General features: G+C 49.5%; 1 protein-coding gene across 1 annotated transcript in view; it reads left to right on the top strand.

Annotated features, from left to right (window-relative positions):
• Positions 1-24757, top strand: part of TMEM132D (transmembrane protein 132D) — an 827192-nt gene extending 802435 nt beyond the window's left edge. The window contains exons 6-9 of the mRNA XM_015109701.3: positions 11583-11788; positions 14217-14490; positions 17661-17852; positions 21452-24757. Of these exons, the coding sequence (XP_014965187.3) occupies positions 11583-11788; positions 14217-14490; positions 17661-17852; positions 21452-22636 (1857 nt within the window). The 3' untranslated portion in view covers positions 22637-24757. The remainder of the gene's footprint in view (positions 1-11582; positions 11789-14216; positions 14491-17660; positions 17853-21451) is intronic.
• The last annotated feature ends 2418 nt before the right edge of the window (positions 24758-27175 follow it).

Here is a 27175-nt window from a genome sequence, read left to right as displayed (position 1 = left end):
ACTTGAGGGAAATCAGCATGTCACTCAAAAGTATGTGTTTTTGCCATAAGAATTATGTTGAGTTAAAGGGAATTAACAAGAAACAAAGGTAGGAAAAGCTCTCTCTACCCTCTCCTTTTATACCTAAATGGACGATATAAACTCTCCTTTACTGGAGATGACGGTAGACGATGATTAGCCCAGAGTTGACACAGAAAAAATCTGCAAACAAACCTTTCTCCATTAGTTTCCCCCAAATATTTACCTTTCTGTAGTTTCTCAATCATCGGAGGCCCAAGGCTATTTCCTTTCTCCTGTCATTTCTCTATAAAATTGTTGTTCTTTGTGGAAGATGCTACCTACACTCGAATTTTAGTCATCTCTTGGAGTTCCTCATTCCTAAGTTTCTTCCATGGATATAGGTGATGTAAGTGTTCATAAATTTTTATGTTTGTTTTTTTAAGAACGAAAAAGAAAAATACAGAAGCATGTCCATTCATTTACAGAGTCCCCTCATCTGTCTAATAGAGAGTCATAAAAGCTGTGTCATGGGGCTTGAACGAATACATTTACAAACAGGACTGAGAATAGTGGTTCTCAACCGGGGGTGCTCTTGCTGCCCAGGGGTTCTTTAGCAATGTCTGGAGACACTGTTGGTCATCACCGCTGGAGAGAGGGATGCTACTGGCATCGGGAGGTGGAGGCCAGGGGTGCCATTCAGCAGCCTACACTGCCCTGGACAGCCTCCTACAGCAAAGAACTCTCCAGCCCCAAATGTGGACAGGGCAGGGGCAGAGAAATGCTGGCCAGGACCAGTGCCTGGCACATGGCAAGAGCGACTTGGTTGGATTGTTTTTAAAATAATTTTCTATCAGACTGCTCATCAGTGACTGTGAGAAGACAACTGAGATCTTATGACCCAGGCCACATGGTGGACAGTTTTGAGGACAAAGAAAAGAGAACATTCACTGAATGCATTATTTCCTCTGACCCAGGAAGGGACTGAAAGTGGAAATTTGAGGTTGTGTAAAAATGTTCTGTTTTCATTTTAAAATAACAGAGCTTCCTGGGAATTTGAATTTCTGATTTTAGAAGAAAATAGGCTATAGAATATAGACTATATACGGAATCTTCTGGTATAGATGATTCCAGAAACACCAGAATATCCCCGTTCCGTGTCATAACTAAGAGGTCCACTGTGGCTGACAGGGAAAGAGACTCAGACTTTCTTCTGGAAAGCACTGTCGCTCAGCCTCAAGGAATGCTGGTAGCAGCGCTTAGCTGCTTGGGGGTTCCTGTGTTTTGAGCTGAGTCCTGCTCTTTTTCGGGTAGCCCCAGCTATTAACAAAGATGGTGGTGGTTCAAGGGTCTGACCACTTTCACCAAAGTGGGGCTCCTCCCCACGCACGCAGTCTTTGCTCCAGACCCCTCCGGTGAGCTGGCAGAAATGTTGTTGAGTCTTCCTCTTGATCCAAGAGCTCCCGCTGCCTTCCTGGGTCCTTCCCTTCCTCCTTCACAGATATTACGGCCTAATGGGCCTTCTGTCTCAGCCTCTGCTCCCTAGAGACCTCACGATCGCACTGTGGCATGCGAGGGATATGAGGGCCGACTCTGGACCCGGAACGGCTTGGATTCCAATCCCAGACCCAAGGCATCCTAACTGTGTGAACTTCAGCAAGTCACCTAATCTCCTCGTGCCTCAATTTCTCATCTGCACAATGGGGATTGTGGTAATGCCTACCTTGCTGGGTTATTGTCAAAATCAAACAACTCAGTGCATGTGCACAGCTGGGAAGGCTGCCAGGTAGACAGTTGTCCTCGATGGCAGGTTTAACACCTCTGATCTGTGAAGCCCTCACTGCACGCTGGCTCTCCCCTGAGTTTCCAGCTAGCCTCCTCTCCATGCAATGCAGGCTGGCAACTTCCTCCTGGAATAGGAAAGCAGGCTCTAGGGACTGAACGGCTGACTATATTTGTCTGCATAGTTGATTGCAGTTTCCTAGGGTTCCCATAAAAAAAAATACCAAGGAGCAGGTGGCTTACACAACAGAGCTTCATTTTCTCACAGTTGCAGATGCTAGAAGTCAGAGATTAGGTGTCTGCAGGTTTGGTGTCTCCCTGGCCTGTGGGTGGCTGCTTCTCACTGTGTTCCCCCATGACCATTCCCCTGTGCATCCCTGGTGCCTCTCTGCCCTGAGTGCCCTGATGCCCCAATCTCTTCTTCTTAAAAGGAAACCAGGCCGAGCGCAGTGGCTCACGCCTGTAATCCCAGCGCTTTGGGAGGCCAAGGCAGGCAGATCACCTGAGGTCAGGAGTTTGAGACCAGCCTGGCCAACATGGCAAAACCCTGTCTCTACTAAAAATACAAAAATTAGCCGGGCATGGTGATGCTCACCTGTAGTTCCAGCTACTTGGGAGGCTGAGGCAGGAGAATCACTTGAACCCGGGAGGCGGAGGTTGCAGTGAGCCAAGATTGCATCACTTCACTCCAGCCTGGGTGACAGAGTGAGACTCTGTCTCAAAGAAAAAAGGACAGCAGGCATATTGTGTTAGGGGCCCATGTTAGTGACCTCATTTTTACTTAACCACCCCTATAAAGACCCTGCCTCCAAATACAGTCAGATTCATTGGAATTTAGGGAAGGAACCAAATTCAGCCCACAATAGGCTCAAGTTGCCTCTTTTTCCCTCTGCACATGGAGCATCCCTGCTGACCCGAAACCCATCTGTGGCATGTCCCTGCTCCCGGCTGTAGCATGTCCTCCTCCAGGGCGTCCATTTAAAACCATGTCCAGCATGTCCTCCAGGGCATCCATTTAAAACTGTGTCCACCGTGTCCTCCAGGGCGTCCATTTAAAACTGTGTCCACTGTGTCCTCCAAGGTGTCCATTTAAAACTGTGTCCAGTGTGTCCTCCAGGGCGTCCATTTAAAACTGTGTCCAGTGTGTCCTCCAGGGCGTCCATTTAAAACTGTGTCCACTGTGTCCTCCAAGGTGTCCATTTAAAACTGTGTCCAGCGTGTCCTCCAGGGCGTCCATTTAAAACTGTGTCCACCGTGTCCTCCAAGGTGTCCATTTAAAACTGTGTCCAGTGTGTCCTCCAGGGCATCCATTTAAAACTGTGTCCAGTGTGTCCTCCAGGGCGTCCGTTTAAAACTGTGTCCACCGTGTCCTCCAGGGCGTCCATTTAAAACCGTGTCCAGCGTATCCTCCAAGGGCGTCCATTTAAAACTGTGTCCAGTGTGTCCTCCAGGGTGTCCATTTAAAATTTGCTTATTTCTTGGCAGAAAAGTGTGTGTTGTTCATTAACAGATACACCTGAGTTAGGGAAAGTTGTTTTCCAATAAATAGCCTAGTATAATGAGCTAAAGTTCTCCTCTGATTAATTAGCCCAGTGTGGCACTGGCTACAGGACACTGAGCTTCAATTTTCTTATCTGGAAAATAGGGGTAAGGGTACCAATCTAATAGATATGTTGTGAGGATTAAGTGGAATAAGTTCTCGACACTCAGTACAGTACCTTGCATGTAGCAAACAATGAATATTAGTCACTACTATTATTGTTACCACTATTATTAATGTTATCTTTGTTTTTTGTTTTTTGTTTGTTTGGGTTTGTTTTTTGTTTTTTGTTTTTTGTTTTTTGTTTTTTTTTGAGGCATAGTTTCACTCTTGTTGCCCAGGCTGGAGTGCAGTGACATGAGTCTCAGCTCACTGCAACCTCCGCCTACTGAGTTCAAGCGATTCTCCTGCCTTAGCCTCCCAAGTAGCTGGGATTACAGGCGCCGCCACCACAGCTGGCTAATTTTTTTGTATTTTTTAGTAGATATGGGGTTTCACCATGTTGGCCAGGCTGGTCACAAATTCCTGACCTCAGGTGATCCACATCTTTAATCCAAGACTGAGACTAAGTACAAAAAGGCACTACCTAACTTGGAAATTGGATGCAAGCATTCCCATAGGATGTCTACTCCTGCCAAGTTTGAGGGGGAAAAAAAGACAGAATTTCAACATCCGTAGCTTTAGCTCTTGAAAAAAAAAAAAAAAGGAAAGAGAGAAATATTAGAAGAACATAAATTTAACCAAGAATGTTGGTGATATTTAAATAAGATTTAAATTCATACAGCATTTAAACAGAAAAGAAGGAAATGGCATTAAATTCACATAAGTGCCGGATTATGCACACTAGAGCCAGAAATATTAACTGTATCCCCATAACGGAACAGTGCGACTGGCTGGAAATGGATTATGAAAGAAGTTCAAGAATTTTAATAGATCATCCCTTCAAACCATCAGCATTGTAAAGTGGTAGTTAATAAATTATATGACATGTACAGTTAGTCATATTTTAACAAGAAGTAATGAACAGGTCTTGCCGGCTCACCTAGACCGTTACATTTCTCCAGTTCATCTCCCAGAGGGGAAGTTTGGAGTGTCTAGCAATCTAATACAATGAACAGAGCTATGAAGGGAAGGATGGACGTCAGAATATGCTGGAAGAAGTTCTGCTCCATCCAGCTGTTGCAGGAACACATCTCAGGTTGTCTCTCCAGACCAGGATGGAGTTGGGGCCAGGTCCACTGATGGGGGAGTAGGCTTGTGTCTTCCTAAGCTCACCTAGGCTCAGGAACCTGGGTCCCAAGAGCCTAGGGGAGCTTAGGTAAGGTCTCCAGAGCCCAGATGAGGATAGGTAAGGTCCCCCAGAGCCTAGGTGAACTTAGGTAATATCTCCAGAGCCCAAGTGAGGATAGGTAAGGTCCCCAGAGCCTAGGTGAGGATAGGTAAGGTTCCTAGAGCCCAGGTGAGCATAGGTAAGGTTCCCAGGGCCCAAGTGAGCTTAGGTAAGGTCTCCAGAGCCCAGGTGAAGATAGGTAAGGTCCCCAGATCCCTGGTGAGCTTAGGTGAGGTCCCCAGAGCCCAGGTCAGCTTAGGTAAGGTCCCCAGAGCCCAGGTGAGGATAGGTAAGGTCTCCAGAGCCCAGGTGAGGATAGATAAGGTTCCCAGAGCCTAGGTGAGGATAAGTAAGGTCTCCAGAGCCCAGGCGAGCATAGGTAAGGTCCCCAGAGCCCAGGTGAACTGAAGTAAGGTCCCCAGAGCCCAGGTGAGCTTAGGTAAGATCCCCAGAGCCCAGGTAAGCATAGGTAAGGTCTTCAGAGACCAGCCTGATGGAAAATCATAACGGCATCTTCAGTTGTGTTCATTAGACAATGACATTCTATTTTTGCCTAGGAGACACACAGGAATTTTCTTCCATCTCATAAAACAATGTGCTCTTTCTGAATTATCTTGGAAACACAGGCTCCCTCCCTTTCTGTTTTCTCCACTTTTGGGTGGAGACATGACTCGAGAGAAACATTTCTCTATTAGAAGAGTGGTGAGATAGACCATAAATAAAGCTGGTCAACTCTAGAGTCAAAAAGACACTGTGGGATAGGAAGGACTGGAACCCTCAACACCACTCTGCCCCATCAGGGCCAAGTCAGATTGGAGGCTCCATTTCACCAGTGTCCGAATTCTCAAGCGATACTAGAAATCTAAATTTCTAAGGTGAAATCATAAAAGTTTTGAATGTTGACTCAATTTTCTCCATTCTGCAACCGGTTTTATTGTCTTTTTTTTTTTTCTTTTTGAGACAGGGTCTCACTCTGTCACCCAGGCTGGAGTGCAATGGCACCATCTTGGCTCACTGCAACTTCCACCTCCTGGGTTAAAGCAATTCTCCTGCCTCAGCCTTCCGAGTAGCTAGGACTACAGGTGCATGCCACCATGCCTGGCTATTTTTTTTAATATTTTTAGTAGAGACGGGGTTTTGCCATGTTGGCTAGGCTGGTCTCAAACTCCTGACCTCAGGTGATCCTTCCTCTTTGGCCTCCCAAAGTGCTGGGATTATAGGTGTGAGCCTGCGCCCAGCCCTTTCCTTTCTTTTGAGAAGTCAGCTCACCTATGAGGATTCAGTCTGAGTTAGAAATGAAGACTTAAGAGAGAACAAGCCTTCTATTAAAGACACCCTGGCCCCTGAAGCGAGGAGAACTGTGGCCAGGCCACAGAGGATTAGCCACCGGAGCTCGTGCCATTCAGCTTTTTAATCAGATTTAAGGACTTTTGCTGGTGGCAGATACTGAAGACACAAGCAGCTCCCACTCATAACCGGACCTGGGCCCATGTTTCTCCTCAGCGCCACATGTCCCCCTCTAAGCTTAACCAGCAAGGCCCCCATCAGGGAGGACACCCCGGTCAGGGAGGACACCCCGGTCAGGGAAGATGCCCCGGTCAGAGAGGACACCCCGGTCAGAGAGGACACCCCGGTCAGAGAGGACGCCCCCATCAGGGAGGACGCCCCGGTCAGGGAAGACGACCCCGTCAGGGAGGATGCCCCGATCAGAGAGGACGCCCCGGTCAGAGAGGACGCCCCGGTCAGAGAGGACACCCCGGTCAGGGAGGACACCCCGGTCAGAGAGGACACTCCGGTCAGGGAGGACGCCCCTGTCAGAGAGGACACCCCGGTCAGGGAGGACACCCCCATCAGAGAGGACACCCCAGTCAGGGAGGACACCCCGGTCAGGACACCCCGGTCAGGGAGGACACCCCGGTCAGGGAAGACGCCCCAGTCAGGGAGGACACCCCGGTCAGGGAAGACGCCCCGGTCAGGGAGGACACCCCGGTCAGGGAGGACACCCCGGTCAGGGAAGACGCCCCGGTCAGGGAGGACACCCCGGTCAGGAAGGACACCCCGGTCAGGACACCCCGGTCAGGGAGGACACCCCGGTCAGGGAGGACACCCCGGTCAGGGAAGACGCCCCGGTCAGGGAAGACGCCCCGGTCAGGGAAGACGCCCCGGTCAGGGAGGACACCCCGGTCAGGGAGGATGCCTTGGTCAGGGAGGACGCCCCGGTCAGGAAGGACACCCCGGTCAGGACACCCCAGTCAGGGAGGACACCCCGGTCAGGGAAGACGCCCCGGTCAGGGAGGACACCCCGGTCAGGGAGGACACCCCGGTCAGGACACCCCGGTCAGGGAGGACACCCCGGTCAGGGAGGACACCCCGGTCAGGGAAGACGCCCCGGTCAGGGAGGACGCCCCGGTCAGGGAGGACGCCCCGGTCAGGGAGGACACCCCGGTCAGGGAAGACGCCCCGGTCAGGGAGGACGCCCCGGTCAGGGAAGACGCCCCGGTCAGGGAGGACACCCCCGTCAGAGAGGACACCCCGGTCAGGGAGGACGCCCCGGTCAGGGAGGACGCCCCGGTCAGGGAGGACGCCCCGGTCAGGACACCCCGGTCAGGGAGGACACCCCGGTCAGGGAGGACACCCCGGTCAGGGAAGACGCCCCGGTCAGGGAGGACACCCCGGTCAGGGAAGACGCCCCGGTCAGGGAGGACGCTCCGGTCAGGGAGGACACCCCGGTCAGGGAAGACACCCCGGTCAGGGAGGACACCCCGGTCAGGGAGGACACCCCGGTCAGGACACCCCGGTCAGGGAGGACACCCCGGTCAGGGAGGACACCCCGGTCAGGGAAGACGCCCCGGTCAGGGAGGACGCCCCGGTCAGGGAGGACGCCCCGGTCAGGGAGGACACCCCGGTCAGGGAAGACGCCCCGGTCAGGGAGGACGCCCCGGTCAGGGAAGACGCCCCGGTCAGGGAGGACACCCCCGTCAGAGAGGACACCCCGGTCAGGGAGGACGCCCCGGTCAGGGAGGACGCCCCGGTCAGGGAGGACGCCCCGGTCAGGACACCCCGGTCAGGGAGGACACCCCGGTCAGGGAGGACACCCCGGTCAGGGAAGACGCCCCGGTCAGGGAGGACACCCCGGTCAGGGAAGATGCCCCGGTCAGGGAGGACGCCCCCATCAGAGAGGACACCCCGGTCAGGGAGGACACCCCGGTCAGGGAAGATGCCCCGGTCAGGGAGGACGCCCTGGTCAGGGAGGACACCCCGGTCAGGACACCCCGGTCAGGGAGGACGCCCCGGTCAGGGAGGACATCCCAGTCAGGGAGGACACCCCAGTCAGGGAAGACGCCCCGGTCAGGGAGGACACCCCGGTCAGGGAAGACGCCCCGGTCAGGGAGGACACCCCCATCAGAGAGGACACCCCAGTCAGGGAGGACGGCCCGGTCAGGGAGGACACCCCGGTCAGGGAGGACGCCCCGGTCAGGGAAGACGCCCCGGTCAGGGAGGACGCTCCGGTCAGGGAGGACGCCCCGGTCAGGGAGGACGCCCCGGTCAGAGAGGACGCCCGGGTCAGGGAGGACGCCCCGGTCAGGGAGGACGCCCCGGTCAGAGAGGACGCCCGGGTCAGGGAGGACGCTCCGGTCAGGGAGGACGCCCCGGTCAGGGAAGACACCCCGGTCAGCGAGGACGCCCGGGTCAGGGAGGACGCCCCGGTCAGGGAGGACGCTCCAGTCAGGGAGGATGCCCCGGTCAGAAAGGACACCCCGGTCAGAGAAGACACCCCGGTCAGGGAGGACACCCCAGTCAGGGAGGACGCCCCGGTCAGGGAGGACACCCCGGTCAGGGAGGATTATCCAGGGCTCTGGGGTGTGTCCTCCACTCCCTCCGGGAATTCGTTTTCTGCAGCTGTGATAACAAATCATCACACCACAAACCCAGCAGCTTTGTGAGACAATGGACACCCATGTATTCTCTTCCAGTTCTGAAGGTCGAAAGTCTGAAATCAGCTTCACTGGGCCGACATCAAGGTGTTGGTAGGGCTGCCCTCCCTCCGGAGGTTCTAGTGGGGAACATGCTTCCTTGCATTTTCCAGCCCCCAGAGCTGCCTCCTTCCTTCCTTGGTCTCTGCCTCCATCTTCCAGGGTCTTGTTTCTGTGGTCACAGGACCTGCTTCTCCCACTGCAGTCAAATCTCTCCCTGCCTCCCTCTTATAAGCACAGTCAGCTCCATTTCGGGCCCACCCAAGTAATCTAGGATGCTCTCCCTATCTCAAGACCCTTAATTTAAATACTGGTAACAGCCAAGACATGGAAACAACCTAAGTGTCTCTCAGTGAATGAACGGATAAAGCAAATGTGTTGTCTCTACACGGTGGAATACTATTCAGCCTTAAAATAGAAGACAATCTTAGCATTTGCAACAACGTGGATGAACCTGGAGGACATGATGCTGAGTGAACTAGAACGGACACAGAAGGGCAGATCCTGCATGATATTGCTTATATGTGGGGAAAAGCCCAACTCATAGAAACAGAGTCGAATGGGGGTTTCCAGGAGCTGGGAAATGGGGGAAATGGAGAGAGGTTGGTCAAAGGACAGAAAGTTCCAGTTATGCTGGTGAATACACGATGGGGTCCTAATGTATAGCGTGACTACTCTAGTTAATAATACCGTATGGTAGACTTAGGATTTACAAAGGCAGTGGGTCTTCCATGTTCTCACACTTACACACTATTGATGGGAATATAACATAGTATGGAAAATTAATTATGGAAAACAGTATGGAGAATTCTCAAGGAACTAAAATTCTCTACAGCAATCCCACTACCAGTATCTACCCAAAGGAAAAAAGATCAGTACATTGAGAAAACACCTGCACTCATAATTTAGACACACACTACATTTTCATAACATTTATATACAATGTACATAAATATATAATTCACATTTATATACAATGTATATAATACTATATATAAACATACTATATATTGTATATATAATACAGTAATTTTGTATATAATACAATTTTGTATTACATATTATATATTATATGTTGTGTATTATATTGTGTATATATAATATAATATGCAATATACTATATATACAATATATGAATATACAATATATTTACATGGAATAAAATATTTTTCAGTTATAAAGAAGAATGAAGTCACCTCTTTTGCAGCAACATGAATGGAACTAGAGGTCATTATTTTAAGTGAATCAACTCAAAAGCAGAAAGTCAAATACCACATGTCTCACTTATAAGTGGGAGCTAAATACAGTGGACACATGGACAAGAGCGTGGAATAATAGACACTGGATGTTCAGAAGGGTTGGAGGCTAGAAGGGGTTGAGGAATGAGAAATTACTTAACGGGTACAGTGTACATTATTTGGGTGATGTTTACACTAGAAGCCTGGATTTCACCACTGTGCAATATATCCATGTGACAAAACTCCACGTGTACCCCCTAAATATATACAAATTTTAAGAAATATCTTACACACACACACACACACACACACGTGACTATGTGAGGTGATGGATGTGTGAGCTAACTTGATTTGTAATTATTTCACAGTATACATGTGTATCAGAACATCATGTGGTACACCCTAGATTGATGCAGTTTTGTCTGCCAAGTACTTATTTACCAATAAAGCTGGGAGGGGAAAAGATGCTTAATTTGGTCACACCCACAAAGTCCTTTTTGATGAGTAAGATAACGTTTACAGATTCCAAGGATGAGGATGTGGATATCTTTGGGAGCTATGATTTAGGCTCCCACACTCCCCCAAAGACACGTCCCAGTTCTTGTTTAGGATGAAAACTAAAGGACTCATTGCCTTCCCCCAGGAAAGCTAGGAGACAAGACAAGAGAACAAAGTCCTTCCATTGAACTTGGTTCTTCCCATCAGCGCTGGCATGGAGGAGCCACCTTGCACCAGGCAGAAGTTGAGAGCCTGGGCTCTGGAGTCAGACTCCCAGGGCTGAATCCTGGCTCTGCCCTTCCTGGCAGAGGAACATAGGCAGGCTCCCCCGCTCCCGGCTTCCTCATCTGGAATGTGAGAACGGCAGTGGTGCCGAGCACTGTGGTTGTTCTGAGGATGAAACGAATCCACGTTTGGATTCCCTGAAAAGCGGAACCTGTGATGTGCCCTTCCGAGTAGGCGGTTTATTTGGGGAATGATCTCTGGATGCAGAACGAGGGAATGAGCAGCAAGACAGGACACATTTCGGAAAAGCAGCAGGAGGGGCATCACTGAGCTGGCGCGCCTGGTGAGCGACTTCTGTGGAACCCCATGGAGCCCCTCTAGGGAACTCTGCAGAATCCACCCCGTGCCTGCGGGGGAAAGTGGTCTGCACATGCTCTGTTGAGGACGTTCGCAGGATCCACCCACGTGGGAGTGAAAAGAGTAAGAGCGGAAGAGGAGGGGCCAAGCAAGGTCGGCTTCCGGTGCAATACAGTCAGCTCCCTGAGCAGCTCTTAAGAATGAGCTGTGCTGTGTGTGGGTCCCTTCTTGAGGCAAAACAGCCTGGGCTTCTCACCCTCCCAGGTAGTCACTGGGCAGAGAAGTGGGGTGAGCAGGACATAACTCCCAGGTAACTCTGAGGGACACAGCTCCACTCGCCTAAGGGCAGTCTGCTATGGAAGATGTGGCAGGAGCTGTCGGCAACACACAAGCAGCCCCTGGGGAGGAGTCCACCAACCTAGCCACAGGGACCCCAGGAAGCCTGGGTACTCAGAGAGCACCTATCATAACAGCGTCTGCTATACTCAAAAGCAACAGCCAATATCTGCTTCATACTAGGACCTCCTCCCCATAGTAAGTGACCTCTACCAGCCAGGGTGCTTCCCTTTCCTCCTCCTCAGGCCATGCAATGGGATGAAAGCTCACCTTCCCCTCCCCTTTTCTCTCTCACCTCTTCACAGGTTTCTGACAGATGTGACTACGTCTTTGTCAATGGGAAGGAAATGAAAGGCAAGGTGAACGTGATGGTGAACTTCACCTACCAGCACCTGAGCAGCCCCCTAGAGATGACGGTGTGGGTGCCCCGACTTCCGCTGCAGATAGAGGTCTCAGACACCGAGCTCAATCAGATCAAGGGCTGGCGAGTGCCCATCGTCTCCAGCAGGAGGTGGGTGTGCCCCTTAAACTCCATGACAGGCTAAGAAGTGTACAGGGTGGCAAATTCGGGCATGACTGGGTCTGAGGATGCAGATGGTACCCTAAGGACCAAGTCTTCCTCCACCGCTCAGCTTTGATTTGCTCTGTGTTGGCTTCATTCTCTATCAATCAGTGTTTTTTGGGAGGTTCCAGGCTTTCATCCTTTCTTCTCTGCAACTCCAGCAGGAAGTGCCTCCTCTCCTTCCCACTAGTTCCAGCAAAGTCCTGGATTTAAGTCTTAGCCTCACTGGGATTTTGTGGCCTCCCTTATCTAGTTACTGTAGCCAAGGCCCTGGAACATACTGAGTAGCTAGACTCCCCTAACTAGAGCCAGAGGAGCTAGATGAAGAGGTGCACCAAGGCTGAATGAACGGACAAATTCTAGGAGGAGGGAAAATTGATGCTGGAAAGAAGAAGGCAGCAGATGTTCCCTGGAAGGACATCTGACAGGGTCAGCCTGACCTGAGCTGCCTCTCTGTGCTGCAGTCCAGAAGCTCTGAGCTCTCTGCCTTGGTGAAATGAGGTCTGAGGCTTGTCCACTGAGTGTCTGATACATTACTCCAATGGTGCTTGGTAGAGCCCCAGGAGTCTCCACCATCTACCATTGGGAACCACGTGAGTACCATGTAAAGACAGTGGTAGGAGCTCAAGCTCTTCACTCACAGACTTTGTCATCTCAGAGAAACCGTGTATAAGAATTCAGGTATAACGACATGTTGATTGCTAAAAGTATATGCGCTATGAGACAAGGAAATATGCCTGGAGTCTGTGTACTCGGCAGGGGGTGGAGAATTGGTGGTCATCTGAGGGATAACTTATATTCCCTCCCTTGCAAACTCATTCGTTTGGTCCCATGACCCCTGGGAGAGGGGATGCTTCAAGGACGAAGGCTGTGGGTCTCAGGGACAGTTGGGAACTGGCTTCAGCAATGATTCTTTCTCAGTCGCTGGGGTTTCTGGTGTTGAGTTGAGGGCGTGGATTAGAGGGTGACGGTTGGTGCTGCAGAGGGAAGAAACTGTAGGGGAAGATTCACCAGAGACCTGGTTGAGTCTCACCGCAGTACATCCCGTACGCTGTCACAGCTGCCTGGTTCAGACATGGCAGCGGGGTGAGTGTGAGAGGGAACAGCTGCTGTTCTGATGGAGACCGAGACGGTGCCATCAAAGGGCCGACTGCACAGAAGGGACCAGATGTTGAGGGAGCAGCTGACATCTGTCTCCTTCCAAGCATCCTGGCCCTCTCTGCCTTTCTTATCACATTTGACCTCACCTTGGGTTACATATTCACCTGCTTTGTGTGCTGGGTTACAGAACCACACCATTCATCCCTGGCCTTGTCGTGTTAGCTCTATCCATTCTGCCTAACATAGTGGCTTATCCCAAAGCTTAGTGGGTTAAAAATTATCCCCAAAGTTAATGTGGCTTACAAGAACAACATGCCGGCCAGGCACGGTGACTCAGGCCTGTAAGTCCCAGCACTTTGGGAGGCCTAGGCAGGCGGATGGCTTAAGCCCAGGAGTTTGAGACCAGCCTGGGCAACATAGCGAGACCACATCTCTACACAAAATTTTAAAAATTAGCCAGGCATGGTGGCTTGCACCATAGTCCAAGCTATTCAGGAGGCTGGAGTGGAAGGATTGCTTGAGTCCAGGAGTTCAAGGCTGCAGTGAGCTGAAATTGCACCACTGCACTCCAGCCTGGATGACAGAGCAAGACCCTATCTCAAAAAGAGAAAGAACAGCATGTTTATTGAACAGTTTCCGTGGATCTGGAATCCAGGCATGGCTGAGCTGGGTCTTCTGAGCAGGGGCTCTTACAGGCTGCAGCCCAGGTGTCAGTGGGCCTGGGGTCCCGTCTCAAGGCTCATGTGGGGAAGGATCTACGTGCAGGCTCACTCGCGCGGGTGCTGGCCAGAGTTCACTCTCAGTTTCTAGCTGGCTGGAAATCTCTACAGCTTGGCTCACAGCATGCAGCTCGCTTCATCAGAGTGAGCAAGTGCAAAGAACCAAGGAAAGAAAACACAAGCAAGACAGAAGTCACAGGCTTTTCAAGTCTAGCCAAGAAAGTGACCATCCAATCACTTTTGCCCTAACTTTTTCATTGGATGAAAGAAACTAGGTCCAGCCCACACTCAAGGGGAGAGGTTTACACAAAGTAGACACCAGGAGGTGGGGGCCACTGGGAACACCTTACATTCTGCTGGCTGCACCGGCCTTGCTGATGGGACTGGTCATGCCAGAGCAGTAGTTAGTATGTCAGGTTCACCTCTGCATGTCTGGATGTAAACTCCTTGAAGTCTCATGGTCTCCTTACCTCTGCAGCCCCCACCAGGCTCCACACACAGCCCCTTACAGAGAACCAACAAGTAACTGTCTGCAAACTGTACTGCCTCTTTCACAGGCCTGCTGGGGACAGTGAGGAAGAGGAAGACGATGAGCGGAGGGGCCGCGGCTGCACCCTGCAGTACCAGCATGCCATGGTGCGGGTCCTGACGCAGTTTGTGGCTGAGGCAGCCGGCCCTGGGGGACACCTGGCCCACCTGCTGGGCTCAGACTGGCAAGTGGACATCACAGAGCTGATAAATGACTTCATGCAGGTGGAGGAGCCCAGGATCGCCAAGCTGCAAGGTGGACAGATCCTGATGGGACAGGAACTTGGGATGACCACCATTCAGGTAAAAAAATAAAAATCCCCAAAGCAAGATCTGTCTTCCCACCTCTGCTCCGCCCAGAGGAGAAACCAGCTGTTTGTCGTTGCTGGGAATGATATCTATTTTTAGGATGGCTAAATTCAAAGAAATTGTCAAGTAAACAATACAAGTGATGTTGGCTGGGTGCAGTGGCTCACGCTCGTAATCCCAGCACTTTGGGAGGCCGAGGCGGGCAGATCACCTGAGCTCAGTAGTTTGAGATTAGCCTGGGTAACATGGCAAAACCCCATCTCTACCAAAAATATAAAAATTTACCCGAGTGTGGTGGTGCGTGCCTGTGGTCCCAGCTCCTGGAGGCTGAGGTGGGAGGATTGCTTGGGCCTGGGAAGCAGAGGTTGCAGTGAGCTGAGATCGTGCCACTGCACTCCAACCTGGGTGATGAAACGAGATCCCGTCTCAAACAAAACCACAATACAAGTCATGTAATGATGTGATGAGAATCTCGAAATTCCTCCCATATTACTTCTAGGTGAGAAACTCTGGGCTGACTCCCACGGTGGGTCATGCTTGAAACACACTATTTTGCCCAAGCCGTGGTGGGCATTACTATCTTGGTAAACAAGCTTTTGAGGTGAGCTCCTGTGATCTGAATCACAGGCACGGCCAGCAACTTCCTGCTGAGCCACTTTCCGCCGCCGAGCGTGGTCACCTAAACCTTCCCATGGCTTCAGGATATTGTGGCCGCCTCTACCGAGTCACAGCCGGCAGCCTGATGAGAACCTGAATAACTCAGACATGTGCTGAAGGAAGGAATGAAGTTATTATGCCTCCATTTGTCTCGTGGGCCCCTTCTGCTGGGGAGCGGGTGATGGAGAGGACCAGCCACAACACTCAGGTTTTGAAACAAACACTTTTACAAAACAGTGTTCTGGGAGGCTTGTAAGGGTTTGGTCATTTACCTCCCAGCTGAGAACAAAGCAGGAGTTTGTTTTCTTTCTGTATACATGTAAGGGGTGCAAGTGCAGTTTTGTTACCTGGACATATTGCGTGTCTGCCTTGTTAGCGTAGCCATCACCCAAATAGTGTACATCGTAGCCAAAGGAAAAGTGTATTCCCCAGCAGCTGCCCCCTCTGCAGGCAACGCGATTGTCTTATCAGGCAATCTGTGAGGCTTCGAAAACAGCTGTGCATGAGGAATCATCATAACTGAGACTAGATTGGATCATGGAAGATTTAAAACATATCCATTCTAGAAAATTGGCTGGTATATCTAAAAACTTCATTTTATCCAAGGAGGAAAATAAATGGGTTTGGGCTGTAGACCAGGAGTCACACGCTCTAATGATCTCTAAAAGCTGAGAAGCTACCGTCAGTGAGGAGAGTAGGCTGGGTGTGTGCTGAAAGACAGCAGCTGATTTTCCTCTGAGGGTTAGAGAGACAACAGGGAGTGGTGGGGCCTGTGGAAAAGGGGCAAGCTCTTACAGCCAAAAGCTGCCAAGAAGAAATGCAAGTCCACTGCGGCCATATGTTCCAATTTTCTAGAAAAGCTGGAAGTCTATGTTTTTATATGAAATCTTCCAGCTCTCTAAATGATGATCATTAATTCTACCTTAAAATATGACTTATGTCAGACAAAACATATCTGCCTCATAGATGAGAGCTTGCAACCTCCATAATTGACTAAGAAGTTGAAAGACCTGAATCCCTATCATAAATCTATAGGCTAAACTGAAACTGATGTCCAGAAACTCACAGTGAGATGAGAATTTGGTATTATCTTCCCTTAAGTGACAATTGAAGTGCAAAGGGGAAAAGACATACCGTTCTGAAATCAGGTGTCGGGGAAGAGGAAGTGGGCCAGCTTCGCACACGTTAAACGTGAACATTATTTTGGTGAGGCATCTACTCCTGCAAGCCTTGGTTCTTTTTTTCTTTTTTCTCACTGCGTCCTCCTGAGTCATAAATTCACTAGTCCACTTTCTTCTGGGGACGCATCTCTCCTGCTCGCTGCCATTTAAATTGTCCCAGTCGGACCGGAAAGTGAAGGCGGTGTTCGGATAGAAGTGTGGAGCTTTGATTCCTGGTCTTAAAGGGTCCTAGGAAAACTGCTGTCTCGACATACATCATAAATATCACCAAAAACTTGAAAAGAGAAAGAGGTCGAGAAAGCAGGAGAACAGAGAATGAAGCCCTTCCCTTCCAGAAGGTTGCGTTACACAGGGCCGCGAGGCATCTGAGACAGCTCTTTATCGTTGGGACGAAGGGTGAGAGGAGGAAGAGGTGATTCCACAGACGTTCCTCAAAAGCAGGATTAATCCCAGCACTTTGGGAGGCCGAGGCAGGTGGATCACGAAGTCAGGAGATCGAGACCATCCTGGCTAACACGGTGAAACTCTGTCTGTACTAAAAATAAAAAAATTAAAAAAAAATTTTAAAAAAAGCAGGATTTCCTGTCCAGGGTCTAAACTGCACATAAGCCTCATTTTCCAGGTCATTCCAGGTGTCCACAGGAGAAATGAGGCTTTGGGTTGTTGGCGTCAGGCATAGACACTCAGAACCTACGTTTATCAGAATATGCCCGACGATATTCCACATCATCAGGCATCATACGCTGTGTTTCCCAAAGTGTACAGTGTGGCCTCCAGTGACACACATGATTGAGATGGACCAGCAGGATCCACCTTCCAGTTGCACATTGGTTTTCGTGTGCAAGAGAGAAAGCCGTCAATATGTAACCAGTACACCCAACCCATTGTTCGCTGGTGCTAGAAAGGCTTTTGAAAAAACAAATTTTAGTAAAATAAATACTTTTAAACAAAATACACACTAAAGAGTAAAGAGACGATCTGTGATGTAGAAAAATCATAAAGTTAATAGTCGAATGAAAATGTCAGTTCCTCCTGTCCAGGATGGAGCATGGTGGGAAATGGAGCTGATGTGTGGAGTGTGGGGAGGGGCCGAGCCCTGCCTGCCAACTACTTGACACCACCTTGCTTTACGCAAAAAATCCTTTCATTTTCTCAAGCAAAATATGTGATTTTGAAGGCGGTGTGAGTGGGAAAGACCTGTTCTCATTCTTTCTGGCTCACACGTTGCCCTGTCACTGCCTGAACACCTGGCACTTCCTCCTGCAACTGGAGGCAGTGTCTGGACCACAGAAAGCCTTTCCTTGTCATGTCGCTTCCGCCCTCCAGATCCTGTCTCCTCTGTCAGACACCATCCTCGCTGAAAAGACCATCACCGTGCTGGACGAGAAGGTGACCATCACAGACCTCGGGGTGCAGCTGGTGACAGGACTGTCACTCTCCTTGCAGCTCAGCCCAGGAAGCAACAGAGCCATCTTTGCCACTGCAGTCGCTCAGGAACTTCTGCAGAGGCCAAAACAGGTATGGAGGAGGGTTTGAGACACACTTCAGCAGGGGTCCCACACCAAGTGGATCACACACCAGGCAGGCACCACGCCAGGCGGGTCCCATGCCAGGCAGGTGGCACAATAGAGTGGGATCACATATCAGGTGTTTCTCCGTCTGCAAAGGGCTCTTATGAAGCAGGTGACTGCTCTGCCTCATGTTTCCCAGCTCCCTCATGCAGAGATGAAAAAAATAAATACAAATATACATAAGGATTGCAACATGTAAAAATGAGAAGCCACTAAGGGGCAGGAGCCCTGGAGGAAAGGCCCGCCCCTCATCCACCACAGTGCAGGTGCATGCAGGTGGTCACCTGTGCTCTCCACATCCTTCCTGCTTCCATGAGGGCATAAGGGCACGTGCAGGCTCAGAGCAGGTGCACAGCCTGCTGCCAAGGTCCTGATGGAGCAGAGCGTGACAGACCTGCTGAGTGGGGAGCCCGTGGCGGGACATCACTTCCAGACCATTCATTGTTCAGCTCAAGGCAGAAACAGAGAATTCATGGGGATGTCAGTCACAATTTTCTTTTACTTTATTTGGAACCAGTGTGAGCTAATAGAGTGTGTTGTGTGTTTCTGTGTGTTGTATGTGTGTATTGCATGTGTCTATGTGTTGTGTGTGTGCATATGTATACATGTGTTGTGTCTATATATGTGTTGTGTACATATGTTTTTGCTTTGTGTGTCTATGTGTACGCATATGTGTGTCTTGTGTCCGTATTTTGTGTTGCTTGTTTTGTGTTGTGTGTGTTGCATGTGTGCTTGTGTTATATAGGCACCTGTATGCATGTATATGTGTTGTGAATATATTGTGTGTTGTATGTATGTATGCATTACATGTATCTATGTATGTTGTGTGTATACATATATGTGTGGTGTGGGTCTATGTGTGTCATGTATGTTTTTGCTTTATGCATGTGTGTATATGCATGTCTGTCTTGTGTCAGTATTTTGTGTTGTATGTATGTTTGTGTTGTATAGGCACCTGTGTACATGTATATGTGTATGTGTTGTGAATGTATTGTGTGTTGTATGTGTGTGGTGCATGTGTTTGTATGTGGATGCAATGGCTTACAAAGGGGACTGTTATAGGGGACCTTTGAAAGTAGTATGTTCTCCCTCATTAGAGGTAGATAAACATTATTTCTTAGAACATAGGAATTTGGGTGAAGCTCACTTAACAACAAAACATGGTGGTTGCAGGTCATTAGTTCTTTGTGCCCCATGAAAAGGGATCATCTTCATGTGGGCAGCTGGAATCCCTCCAGCCCAAATGGGCTATTGTTCTGACTGCTTCCCTTCTGGATCCAGAGCCTTTTCTGCACACTCTCCCTCAGCAGGATGAGCTACCAGGCCTGCCCTGCCTTTGTGCACCAGCAGCGGCTGTGACCATGTTCAGAGGAGGCAGGAGTGCCACACTGGACTTGCCAAGAGGCACAAAGCGCCTTCCCACTTTCCCAGCCTGCACCTGTCATGTAATGCTCCCCTCTCAGGCATGAGCTAATCTCCTAGTCCTTATACTACAGTCTTTGTTTGCAGAGTTTTGGATTAGAAAACACTTGAAAGTGGATGATCCCAATAATAGAATTGAATTTTTGGGCAAAGCAAACCTCCTTTTCTCAAGGAAGAATGCCAGCCGAGAGGCAAGTTACAAATGGCAATGAAGAAATAACCTGAGGCTTTTCACTGTCTTTGTGGGTGATAACATCAGCTGACCACCAGCTAGGCGTTAAGGAAGGGATAAGATGCAGCTAGAAGAAGGCCAGAAAGCTAATCCGTTCCTGACATGCAGAGCTAAACATGCTACCCTGAGATTTGCTCCATAGGTGGTTTGCAGGGCTCTCACTCCCTGCCTGCAACTTGGCTCTGACAGTGGTAGTTTCAAGAATTCCGTTGTGCATTTGAATACTCTGCTCAGATTTCGTGGCAGATTGAGAGAACCTGGTAAGTCAGTGTCATGTCCAGTAGCTTTTGCACTGTGCCTTGGCAAGGTTCTCCACTTAGCAGGGAGTCCAAGCCAATGTCTAACAGCGTAAGTATTTCTTGGCTGAGCTGAAGGAAGGAGCAGAGGCCACCAGCCACATTTGAGGAGCCTTTCTTCTTACTTCCAACGACTAAATAACAACTGTGTAAAATTACTTCTGTCATGGTCAGGGGCCAGTGGGTTGTAAGAGAAAAAAGTCCACCCAAGGAAAAGCTTAAATAACAAAGGCTGTGTTATGAGGATTGGAGGGATCTCACAGAACCCAGCTGCAAGACCTTGGAGGAAAGGGAAGGTCAACACTCTCATGCCCACTCTCTCTCTCTCACCTGTGTTTTTACTTTGGTCTAACTCATTATTGTCTTCCTATGGATAAATGCCATGCCCAAACATTTGCTTACACGTAGTCCATCAGAGGGCTTCATTCCCAATTTTATATGAGCCCCCACTACACAGCTTCTCAACCTGACTTTGCCAGTCTTGTCTTTCTGGTTTCAAGTTTGAGACAGAAAGAGAAAGAGGAGACAGAGGGTGAGAGTCATGCTGGCTGGCTCAGCGTTGCTGAGATTGATGGCTCCAATGGCAGCAGCTGTCTCGTTCCAATCAGCTGTTGCTGTGGCCCAGCGGGCAGGGTCAGGGGCCGCCTAGTGCTGTTCATCATCTCGGGCTTGGAGCGGAGCAGGTTCTCCGAGAGGGAGGGAGGAGGGAGGAAGCAATGGATCTGCCGCTGCGCTGTCAAGCATAATGACATCTTCACCAAAATTAAAGGCTGGCATGAAATTGGAGGTTATCTCCAATGATCTGCCCGGTCAAACTATTTGCAAAGAAAGTTGGTCTAAATCAACAGAGTGAAAACAGCAAGAGACTGAGAGGTGCACAAACCCTGGCTCTGGCTGCTTTTTGGTCTTCCAGTTTCCTCCAGTTGGGCTGGGTGAAGAAAGAGACGAAGACTCTCCAATCAAGATGCTTTCCCTCTCCTGCTGTCAGGCCTAACTACTCCCTTCAAGCCAAGACTATGTCCTGAGGTCAGGACAGATCTACTCCTGCAGGCTCAGAAAAGGCAGGGCTGGCCAAACCACAGCCTGCAGCCCTGCAGTGGGATCTCATCTAGATCAGACGCTTTTATCTGTGTTGCCAGTAATCAGTGGAGACTCAGTATTACAACTTATAAATAATGTAATAAATATTTTTCATTTGAATGCGTAACACTTGTAAATGACTCCACTCACCAGTAATTTCCTTTGTCGTGCAATTTATTATTGTTCAGAAGTCGATTCTGAACAGCCCAAGGGCCCATCTTCCTTTTAACACCTACGGGAGGAAAAAAAAAAAAAAAAGCAAAATCTTCTTATGGATTGTTTAATACCGACCCTCTTTTGTCATTTCGTTGTTTTATTTTGCTTTTTTTGCATCTCTGTGAGAATTCGTTTTCTTTTATACTCTTGGTACTTCTTATCGCTTATTTCTACACTGTTTGAAAGGCTTGTCTTTGTTCTCGTAGCAATATTTTTCCATAGTGTGTCTACTTTACTAAGACTTGGGGCTCAATGAGCCTTTTGGCCCATTTTAATTAACTTACATATTTTTCTCAATAGGAAGCAGCCATCAGTTGCTGGGTCCAGTTCAGTGATGGCTCAGTCACACCCTTGGATATTTATGATGGGAAAGACTTCTCCTTGATGGCCACATCTTTGGATGAGAAGGTGGTCTCCATCCACCAAGACCCCAAATTCAAGTGGCCCATCATTGCTGCAGAAACCGAAGGACAAGGCACCCTGGTCAAGGTGGAAATGGTTATTAGTGAATCCTGCCAGAAATCCAAGCGGAAGAGTGTGTTAGCTGTTGGAACAGCAAACATCAAAGTTAAATTTGGCCAAAATGATGCTAACCCCAACACCAGTGACAGCAGACACACAGGGGCAGGGGTTCACCTGGAAAACAATGTCAGTGACAGAAGGCCCAAAAAACCCTTGCAGGAATGGGGGAGTCAGGAAGGACAGTACTATGGCAGTTCTTCCATGGGACTCATGGAGGGACGGGGCACCACGACAGACAGGTCCATCCTGCAGAAGAAGAAAGGCCAGGAAAACCTTTTCGATAACGACAGCCACTTGCAGACTGTCCCCAGTGACCTCACCAGCTTCCCAGCCCAGGTGGACCTCCCCAGAAGCAATGCGGACATGGATGGGAATGACCTTATGCAGGCATCCAAAGGGCTGAGCGACTTAGAAATTGGGATGTATGCTTTGTTGGGTGTCTTCTGTTTGGCCATTTTGGTCTTCTTGATAAATTGTGTGACCTTTGCTTTAAAATACAGACACAAACAGGTTCCCTTCGAGGAGCAGGAAGGGATGAGTCACTCTCATGACTGGGTTGGGTTAAGCAACCGGACAGAGCTGTTGGAGAATCACATCAACTTTGCCTCCTCACAAGATGAGCAAATCACTGCCATTGACAGGGGCATGGATTTCGAGGAAAGTAAATATCTCCTCAGCACAAACTCCCAAAAAAGCATCAATGGGCAGCTGTTCAAACCTTTAGGACCCATCATCATCGATGGGAAAGACCAGAAAAGTGATCCCCCAACATCCCCTACCTCAAAAAGGAAAAGGGTGAAATTTACCACCTTCACCGCCGTCTCCTCCGACGACGAGTACCCCACCAGGAACTCCATCGTGATGAGTAGCGAGGATGACATTAAGTGGGTCTGCCAGGATCTGGACCCTGGGGACTGCAAAGAGCTGCACAACTACATGGAGAGATTACATGAAAATGTGTAAGCCAGACACACGCAGACATTGGTTCTCACTCACCTTTCAGCCTTTAATTCCAGGATGTGTAGCAACGGTGCCCCCGGAAGAGAAACAAAGCAACAGGACAAAATAAGGATGATGCTGTCCATGGAGCCTCAGCCAGTGACCCCGGTTCAGCAGCGAGGCCTGGAGTCCGCATCGACGCACACATTCCAGAGTACAGTGTCTTGCTTAAGAGGTTTATCATGCATGGCAAGATTTTTCAGACTTGAAACAAAAACGAGTTTGGAATCACTGAGCATCTGAGTTTCCAGGAAAGAACAGCCTCTCTCTCTCTCTCGAATCAAAGCAGTTTGGATATTGTAAAATCCACATGGCTCCAATATTCGATATTGCAGACTACGGGAGAAAAGCGCAACTCAGGTGGAGCATCCATGGATCAATGGGAGGAAGCTGTCCTCGAAACCGGAGCAGCACATCTCGCTGTGAGCGAGATCACGGGCGGTCCAGTGCCGCCGTCCGCTGGGGGAGGCATGACTGGGAGTCATTGTCTCTCAAAGGCTGGGCCAGAGCTGGCTCAGATCATGGGCAGGCCAAGGCAGTGGCTGACAAGGACTGAAAGGGAACATATGGGCTAACAGGCCACAAATACCTTTGTAACTACATGCCAAGGACAAATACACGGACACAAATCCTCTGAGCCCTTCAGGGCACTTCTTTATTTGTAAACTAAGGATACTGGGCATAGAATTTGAATCAGGTTCAAAGAACCAGGCTCTTTTGATTCCTATCAAGTTCACAATGTATCCATTTCTATTCCTCCACTGCATTGCCACCCTCCCCAGAGCAGCTGGTCACCCGTGGGTGGGGGAGGGAGAGGGCAGTTTCTAGTGTTAGCTGAGTCTTTTTTCTCCCTCTGGGTTTTGTGTCAACTCCCAAGTGACATTCTATAAAGAAGCTCCCCCCACAGACCTGGGCGTATGTCCCACGCTGCCCGTCTTTGAAGAGGCTGGTCTCTGGGCATGGGCGGTACTCACAGTGAATTCCACCCCAGGGGATAGACACTCCCTTGCTTTTCTAGAAAGAAAACAGGGCCACTTGGGACAGGTCTTTCACTGTTCATGGCAGATCTCCTGTCCAAGAATGTGCCCTCGAGGCTGTTGAGACAAATCTGGGTGCCTGTGTGGAATGTGCAGGACGTGTGGAGTTGGGGGGTTCTGGGTGTGAATGCGGTGGGTCCAGCAGGAAGCCTGGCCTCGCACACACCGGACAGCACAGAAGCCTTCTTCGCCTTGGAGGTGTGAAGGGATGAGGGGCGTCTGCGTGTGGTGGAGATGCAGGTCTGCAAGCACTTGGTCCTGCAGTCAGCCCCAAAAGGTTTTGCATTGCTTGAGATCAGCATGACTCAGGATATCCCTGAATCCCCTCACTTATGGAGCCTGTGAAGATGGGGAGAAGGAGACATCAGCCAATTCCTGCCCCATATCACGCTCACTCCAAGGTAGAGAATGGTGTGTTGGGTGCCAGCCAGATAGGATCCTGAGAAAGATGGTAGGGGGCAGCGGGTGGAGGGCAGAAGAGGCCGTGCTGTTGAATCCATTCCATTTTTCACTCTTTGTCATTTTCTTTCTCTCTGCTCTTTCGATGTCTGTTTTCCAGTCTGTTTGTGTGTGTCTCTCTCTCTCCTCCTTTGAACCTATCTCCCTGCTTCCTCTCTGTCTCTAATTTTGAGTGTGTGTCTTTACGCCTTCTCCCTCTCCGTAGAATTGAATTCTCTTTAGATCATGTGTGTGTAAATTTCACCAGTTTACCCTTCCAACCTTAGCCCTCTCCCCTGCAACTGTGGTGCTATCAGTTTGCTCTTGAGACTGGGGTTTCTGCAGCCAGTAAGTCACCTGCTCTTGTCCGCAAGCTTACCTACCTTGTTTGGTTGGGTGATTAAGCTGTCACCCCTTTTGATGAGAACCCTTTGCTTTCAGTAATGTCCTCATATTTCTTTCCATTCTTACCTGTGTCATGTTCTGTTGAGTACTGCAGCCACTGCCCGCTCCCAAATCCATCTACGTGTAGAATGTACTGTAGATTGTAAGAATGTAATATATATTTATAAACTTACTGACTGTAAATATAAAGTTTGCATTCAGTGGCTTTATGGCTGTCCTTTGTCCTTCTCCATGCTGACCCCCTCCAAGGGGCTTGCATCAATCGCAAATGGCTCTGCAAAAGCTGTGGCTCTAAATCAAATGCAGATTTAAGGATCCCAGTACAATCCAATTACACCCTTACATCGTGTAGTGCTGCTCTCTGCATCGAGGGGATGTTGACACGTGATGACAAAGTGCATTGTGTACTAAGTGTCTCTCCTTCAGGACCTGAAAGGATTTGCAAATAAATCACACGTGCAGTCCTCTCCTAAAAGCCTACTGACTGATAGTGGTAAGTGGAAACTGTGGCAGGCAAGCATGTATTCCAGCCTTCTTTTGGGCTGGAGTGAGGAAAATTTTCCGTCCTTCCTTTGGGTCTTGAGTGTACATACACACAATAACTCTGGGCTGGGTTAAAAAGTTGATTGTAGATTCCTTTATCAACTGCAGCCCCAAGACAATTCTACATAACAAGAAGTTGCATGGAATCCTTATATTCATGCAAACAATAGCAAGTGATAGATCAATCTTTTACTCAGCCAGTATTTACTGAGCAGCTACTCTGTACCAGGAATAGCTGCGAGCACTAGAGACAGAGTCATACATACAGCAAACGCACATGCACTTTCAAAAACCTTACTTACATCTATTTGGGTGGGGGGAATAAACAGCACACAAAATAATTTCAGATAGTCTGGGGTTTTTGTTTTTGAGACAGGGTCTTGCTCTGTCTTGTCGCCCAGGCTGGAGTGCAGTGGCACAATCTCAGCTCGCTACAACCTCTGCCTCCTAAGCACTGAAGTGATCCTCCCACCTCAGCCTCCCGAGTAGCTGGGACTACAGGCACATGCCACCACACTCAGTGAACTTTTGTAATTTTTGTAGCTATTGGGGGTCTTGCTGTGTTGCCCAGGCTGATCTTGAACTCCTGGGCTCAAGCAATCCTCCCACCTCGGCCTCCCAAAGTGCTGGGATTACAGGTGTAAGCCACGGAACCCAGCCAGTCATAAGTTTTGTAAAAGACAATGAAACTGGTTGCAGAATGGAGAAAATTGAGGCAACATTCAAAACTTTGATAATTTCACCTTAGAAATCTAGATTTCTAGCATCGCTTGAGAATTCAGACACTGGCAAAATGGAGCTGCCAATCTGACTTGGCCCCAGTGGGGCAGAGTGGCACTGAGGTTCGAGTCCTCTCCACCCATGATGTCTTATGGACCCAGAGTTGACCAACTCCATTTATGCTCCATCTCACCACTCTTCTAATAGGTGTTTCTCCCAAGTTACGGCTCTACCCAAAAGTGGGGGAAACAGAGAGGGAAGGAGCCATGTGTTTTCAAGATCATTCAGAAAGAGCTCATTGCTTTATGAAAGGGAAGAAAATTCCTGTGTGTCTCCTAGGCAAATATAGAATGTCATTGTCCACAGAACACAACTGAAGATGCCATTACGATGCAAACCGTCATGCGATCTGTGTGCCCAGAATCCAAGAAAGAACTGATAGGAAAATCTGAACTGAAATGTCCACGAGGTGTCTTTTCGAGTGTGAATAAATAAGTGATGCGGGGTGGTTTCTCTCGCACCTGGCTGGTTCGCTCTCTGACGCCACCTGCGGGGCCCCTGGAGGCACTGAGGTTCCCAAACTCCCAAGGAAGATGGTGCTGGAAGCTGGAGGGCTGCCGGCCTCATCAGCATCTCTGTGGGGGTCTGTCCCTCGCGGCTTCTCAGTTCCCTCCCTGGACTGCGGCTACAGGTACTTTACCATAACTAAGTACCACAAACTGGGCAGCTTAAATAACAAATGTATTGCCTCACTTTTCTGGAAGCTTGAAGTCTGAGCTCAGTGTGTAGGCAGAGCTGGTTGCCTCAGAGGGTTTCTGGGGGAACTCCTGCAGGTCCCTCCCAGCTCCTGCGGTTGCTGGCATCCTTAGTAGTCCTTGGCTTGTAGAAGCATCACTCTACTCTCTGCCTTCAGCTTCATGTGACTCCCTGTGTGTGTGTCCATGTCCAAATGTCCTCCTTTTTGTGAGCCGGGGATCTCACTTTGCTACCCAGGCTGGAGTACAGTTGTGTGATCAACTCTCACTGCTGCCTCAACCTCCTGGGCTCAAGCAGTCCTCCCACCCTAGCCTCTCAAGTAGCTGGGACTACAGACACACACCACCACACCTAGCTATTTTTTTTTTAATTTTTTGTAAATATCGAGTCTCACTATGTTGCCCAGGTTGGTCTCAAACTCCTGGCCTCAAGCAATCATCCTGCCTTGGTCTCCCAAAGTGCTGGGATTACAGGATAAGCCACCATGCCCAGCTCCAAATTTCCCCAAGGAAACTAGAGCCCACTGTACTCCCATATGACCTCATCTCAGCTAATTACATCTGGAGTGACCCTATTTCCAAACAAAGTCATCTTCTGATACTGG

The sequence above is a fragment of the Macaca mulatta genome, chromosome 11, assembly GCF_049350105.2.
Source record: "Macaca mulatta isolate MMU2019108-1 chromosome 11, T2T-MMU8v2.0, whole genome shotgun sequence".
Classification (NCBI taxonomy): Eukaryota; Metazoa; Chordata; class Mammalia; order Primates; family Cercopithecidae; genus Macaca; species Macaca mulatta.
This window is presented reverse-complemented; position numbering and strand designations above follow the sequence as displayed.